Below are 6,000 nucleotides of genomic sequence, written 5' to 3'. Positions count from 1 at the left end.
TGGAGCCGGGCCCCTGTGCCCTGAATATTGCTGGAGCCCGGGCACCGCAAGCTCATATAACTCGCTACTCTCGTTCCAGGATTCATCACAAACTGCATGCCATGCTCTCACTGAACCTCCCTGAAAAACTGCCCTGAAGCCAGCTTACTTAGCTGCGTGGGAATGCTCCTTGGCTGCTTGAAGATTCCCTGTACAGAGAGGAATCCTCTCTGGTGGTGTACGGCTGCTGCAGCTTGCTGGCCATCCTGCCTCAGAACTGTGCCTGCCAGAATAGGCCCTGGAGGTTGCTGACTGTTGGTGCAGATTAATGTAGGCTGATCTAATCTGTGCCGGTAGACTGGCCTGGTGCTGAGCTGCCCAATGATCAGGAGGGTTCAAACGTCACCTTTACAATCTGCTCTGGAGCTGCACTGAGCCCCGTTGGTCACAGCTCAGGATCTGTCCCACTACTTGAAGGTTTCCTACGGTGCCTCTCATTAACTGAGGCAATTAGGAATTACATGGAAATCCAGACCTGGGGTTTCCAGCAAACTTCCTGTTCAGATTACTGATTGTAAGAATGTCTAATAATTTCTATTTTGTGGGGCACACTGTATGTCAGTTCAAGGAATAAAACCAGAAACATGCATTGCTTCATTGTACCATATGTTGAGCTCTTCTCATAGGGTCACATGTTTGAACAACACACCTTTATTCTAGTCACAACAAACACTAAATGCACAGCGAGGTTCTGGGATACAGTGGACACACGTATCATCTGAGTACTGAGAAAAGCATCTCTGCACTTAGCACTGGTTAGCCAACTTTACTGATGTTCTCAAACCCTGAGCTCGTGTCCTTGGGATTAATCCAGGTCCATCTCAGGGAAGGAACAAATATTAAATTGGCATAAGCAAAATGAATTACATGGACAGCAACAAAGACAGAAGTTCTAGTCTCATCTGGGATGCAGCCCATAGCAAGGCCTGTGACAAGATGGAATTTTTAAGGCACTTTACTTACTTTTAGCTTTTTAATTTTAGAATAAACCTCTGCTTTATGCTTTTGCCTCACAGCGGGACAACATTCCCCTTTACTTCGCCAGACACTCTAGCATAGCCAGTCCCTCATCTGTATTCCCTATATTTCCCCAAAGCTCCTAATCTGTGACTAGCACCATTCAGCAGTACAGAACTGGATGGAATTCTCTTGGGGATTCACCAGCACTGTTTCTTAAAGTGGCTGGTAGGGTCTGAATTGAGTAACACAAATCCTTCCCCTTTTTAATTTTCCATTCAGGTCATACATCACTTTAATTCCGAAGAAGTCAGATGATTCAACTGGGTTTTCTTATGTCTGAAATTTGCTGACAATTAAAAATTAGAAAAGAAATTTAAATGCTGTGCCTTCTTTAGCTGTCACTCAGAAGCCCCGGAAATCTAGAATCTGTCTTTCAGGACAATGTGAGGCTAAACTCCTTTGCACTGTATACACTTCTGCTGCATTTGCAGAGCACTCCTTCCAAAGGGTTTCACCGGGACTGGAGTCCTAATCCCTCAGGGTATCTGATGTGAAGCCACTCATTTCCCAGCGTTGGAGTCCTGTCTGAATGGAGCCTGGCTGGCTGTATATTTTAGCCTGTAAGGTACCATTTTTCATAACATTTGCATCAATTTCTAAGCCTGAAAGGAAATTCACCCAGTTGCGACTGGAAGGTCTTGTAAGTAGAGTCTGTGACCCAGGCTCCAGAGCTTTTCTCTTAGCCATGGCCTTGGTCTCAATATTGCACAATAAGCCTTTTGCTGATGTCTTCTTTATGGCACATAGCAAAGAGTCTGGACGGAATGTTTCTCTGTTGTCATGTTGGGCCAGTAAAATCATTTTGCTTGATAATGTAGGCCTGGCCATGTTCCCTTTCATATTTGAACAAGTTGCCAGGTCTGCTCTGTATAAAAAAACAAAACATGTCAGTCAGTGCCTTACATGTATCTCAGTCCACCCTATTCAACTTGTATTATAGCCATGTCTACAAAATACCATCTGGTGGCTGCGTCCTCCAATTCTGTCTATCCAATCAATCTAGCTATCATTCTAAGTATTTTACCAATTCTATATCGTAGTTAATAACTCTTTCTAGCAGCATACAAATATAATCAATGGAGATTTCTTGTCCTACTGGCTAAATCCAGTGCTGGCCACACTCAGCTGAACTGCTCCGTACTGGGTTTTGACTTAGTTTTGGGGTACAAACCATTGAGAGGTAGAGATAAAGAAGAGGTAGTGAGAGGGCAGTCCTAGCCAAACTGCATGCTGGGAAACTGAACATGTTGGGAAATTTGAACAGCTAGAGTTCAATTGGATACAAGATATTTTGCACTTCCTGTGCTACACTGTTGTACAGTAGCATGCCTCATAAGTGGTTGCAAATCAACTCACAGGTTTCCATTGTCAATAACATGATACCTGTGCACAGATTTTGTATGATTGTAAAGTGCAATGGGATTCTCCCGGATGACAGGTGACAATTATTATAATCTATATGGCTTATGACCCTCCAATTTATCTAACACAGATCAAGAGACACGCATGTCAGTCTCAAAAGATAGGTTGAGTGGCTTGGTGAATAAACCTCTCAATGTGTATATCAGGGATCAAGAGTTAAGATTAGCTTGAGATGCCAAACAAAAATGAGGGCTATGTTCTTAGCTCAGTTCTTACTGGGCAGCAGTTTGCATTACAAAAACCAATGCATCTGATAGACCACAAGTCAAGTGGAAGTTTCTACTCAGGAGAGACTCAGAAATAAGCTCATGTGCAGTGAGAATGGAGAGATCCCTGAGAGGGTGAGATCCCTCATATTTCAGTTGCTCAGCTGTGTATGGCTTAGAAATAAAGCAAGAACTTTTGCTTCTGTTAGTGCTGACACCCTCATTGTTCATGCCACAATGTACATTCAACGTATCACTGACTGGATAGGCAAGTTCAGTAACTGGACTCTTCTTCACCTACCGGTGCTGGCCAAAGGCTTTTGGCTGTGGTTCACCCTCATGACACTTTTCATTGGATTGCCTGCCCTTTGCACCAGGTACTATAGGGAGAGAAAGTTGCAATGATTCTTCTGTCTGGCAGGACTTGATCATCCTAACATTCGCTTCTTGGTTTGTTGTCCTGATTTGGCCGGACCTTGCACTTTTCAGTGGTGGCCTCTTCACTTTTCTTTCTTCCCTGTTTGAACTGCCCTTCGCATTGTGATCCAGATCTGGGCCAAAAAGGAAAAAAAGCTACACCACATCAGCCATATGTGAATTCTTTATTAGCTAAGATGACACCTGGTTTTAGTGAAATGGAAACCTGCTCTGATAGTTTAGTTTAATTTACAAGAAATGGAAAGTCTGGCAGCAGTGGGTGCATCCAGTACAAGAAGTGATCTACAACATGCTTTACAGCCTAATATACTGTATATAATGCAGGCCCCTCTCAACATGCTATAAAAATTCCAGAGCCCAGCAGGGGAAGGGGGCGCCTTGGGACAGGGGCCTTGGACATAGGCGTAGTTTGATTTCTATTGGAGGGGGGGCCGGGGTCAGCGGGGCTTGAGCCATCTCCGCATGGTGGGGTCCAGGGAGGGAGTTTATATATTTAAATTACAACTCAAAGGTGGGGGGCTTAGCTCAAAAAATTTGAAAACAGCTTAGGGTGCAGGGAGGGGGTAGCTAGGGGCTGTGTGCAGACAGAGGGTAGCTGGGGCGGTGTGCACACAGGGGGTGGCTGTGGGTGCAGGGAGTGGGGTGGCTAGGGGCTGTGTGCTGGGAGGACTCCCATGCCGTCACTGTTCCCGGAGGGGTCTACACCATAGTTGGGTCTCTCCACCCAGGGGGCTCTTACCAGTTGCCTCTGTGGGAGCAAAGGGGGCTGGGAGCCGAGGAGCAGCTTCAACCTGGGGCACGAGCAGGAGATCAGGGAATGCTGCCGCTGCCTGCTCCATGGCATCAGCCAGAGCAGCAGCTGCCCCACACTGCCCAGCTCTGGCTTCCTGCCTCCAACCTGGCCTGGGGGCGGGGAGAGGAGATTGTAGGGGGACTCGGGGAGGTGTAGAGCTGCCCCCGGGACTGCCATGCTCTTGCGTTGCAGTTTGGGGTGGGGGAAGCAATGCCCTCCATGTCCTCAACTCTGTCGACCATGGGCTCAGGGCTTCTGCCCCACAGGGAGCACCAGGTCTCGGGGCTCTGGACTTCAGCCCCACAGGGGGTGCTAGGGATTGGGGCTTCAGCCCCGTGCCTCCCCCCAGCTTCAGGCCCGCGCGGGGCGCCGGCCAGGGATTGGAGCTTCAGCCCCGCGGGCAGCATGGGGGATCAGGGCTTCAGCCCCATGCGTCCCCCGGCTTCAGCCCTGCAGGGGGCGCTGGAGATCAGGCAGAGGTTAACTTCCAGTAGAAAAGATATAGATTCATCTCCTGTGTCCTGGTCAATTTACTCAATGAAACCAGTTCTGACATCCTCTGGCATGTAAGTTATTGCTGAAAACCTAATGTTTCCTGTATTTTTCAGCACAATCACTGCACTTCCATCATCTATCTCATTGCTTTGTAAAAGGCTTTGAGATATCTGGAATAGGGAATGCACTAAACAAAAGCAAATCTGTTGTCTTTTGGCACCTAGAATACTTTAATTAAAAACATATAAAAAAACCTTTCGTACAGGTAACTGTCTTTTCTGTGCAGCTGGTGACCCTTTTGCCTTGGTGCTTCTCTACACTTCGGGATGTCATCCTGATGAACGGTGAAGAGAGGTTTGTTCTCTTAGGTAGGTTTGCATCTTGGGACATGGTTTCTCCTAATCCCAGTGGCAAACAATTATTTTCAAGAATGTTGTCTTGGGCACCCTGAGTCAGTCTCTCAGAGCTGAAAGAGATGGCGTTCACACCTGTAATTAATTTATTTCCAGACTAATTTGTGACTATATATATATATATATATAAAAGATAATGACACGAAAAAGGACACTGTTACAGCTGGAGGATTTCCTGCTGTTACATTAATGCCAAGTTAAAGTGAGGCATTTTCCCATATAGTTCAACTGTACAAAACAAACTGTGGTGGCTCAATCATTTTATCTGATGGATACTGATGCAAATGACATTTGGCCACCATCCATCCAGGATCTTATACTGGTGCCCGTTCCAGGAGTACTGGAGAATCATCAGAGTAGCACAAGAGTAAAAAACAAGAACAATGATATTTCTTTTTTCCCTTCCTGGGAAGATAGACTTAGGTTCTTTTTATTTTTTTAATACAAAAGTATGAGACATAAGGTACTATTGTGGGAAAGCTTGAACGAAGAGGTGGGTTTTGCTTTAACTCTGAATGTAGAAAATTTAGTGGTTAACCTTATTTCATAAGCTCTTTGGGGCAGGGACCAGCTTTTTCTCCTGTGTTCGTTCAGTGTTTAGCACGCTGGGATTCCGGTCCATGACTGGCGTTCTAGGGTGCTACCACAACAATAATAGTAATAAGAATAATAATCAAAGAGTTCTCAAGTCTTGGTCTGGCTCTTGTGAAGGTTCTTTCTCTGCTGCACACTGATAGATTTAGACAAGTCTATCGTTAGCCACTCATGCAAGCCAGCTTCAGCATAAAAGTATTGTTTTTAAAGCATATGGTACTTTTTATAAATAAATTGGATGCTGACTGGCCGAAGCTTTATCCTCTTTCAAATGTAATAAATAATTTTCTGCCATCCTGCAATTTGACTGGCTACCAGTAGCACTGATTCTACTTTTGAATAAGATACCACCAGGCATTGCCAACCCAGGAATAGCTTACAGTGCATATTGAACAAGCAAAGGGAACTAATAGCCTATCAATATGTAGGTATTTATGTACATAATGAACACTGAGTGTCAGTGTTACTGGTATAAAAGTCCTGCAGATCCATAAGAGAATACAGCCTTCAGAATTCACTGCCAAGACAGTCCATGTCTTACCTGTAAGTATGTGAGTAGTCCCATTGACTTCAGTGGGAC

General features: G+C 45.4%; 1 protein-coding gene across 1 annotated transcript in view; it reads right to left on the bottom strand.

Annotated features, from left to right (window-relative positions):
* Nucleotides 1-674: 674 nt before the first annotated feature.
* The window catches only part of AGBL3 (AGBL carboxypeptidase 3), a 68,784-nt gene continuing 63,458 nt past the window's right edge, over nt 675-6,000 (bottom strand). Inside the window, exons 20-22 of the mRNA XM_084637676.1 lie at nt 4,677-4,879; nt 2,989-3,238; nt 675-1,924 (exon numbers count right to left, since the gene is read on the bottom strand). Coding sequence (XP_084493802.1) covers nt 1,528-1,924; nt 2,989-3,238; nt 4,677-4,879 — 850 coding nt within the window. The 3' untranslated portion in view covers nt 675-1,527. The remainder of the gene's footprint in view (nt 1,925-2,988; nt 3,239-4,676; nt 4,880-6,000) is intronic.

The sequence above is a fragment of the Lepidochelys olivacea genome (assembly GCF_965140295.1).
Source record: "Lepidochelys olivacea isolate rLepOli2 genome assembly, chromosome: 1".
NCBI classification, from domain to species: Eukaryota; Metazoa; Chordata; order Testudines; family Cheloniidae; genus Lepidochelys; species Lepidochelys olivacea.
The sequence above is the reverse complement of the archived record's forward strand: the minus strand, read 5'-3'. Positions and strand labels throughout refer to the sequence as shown.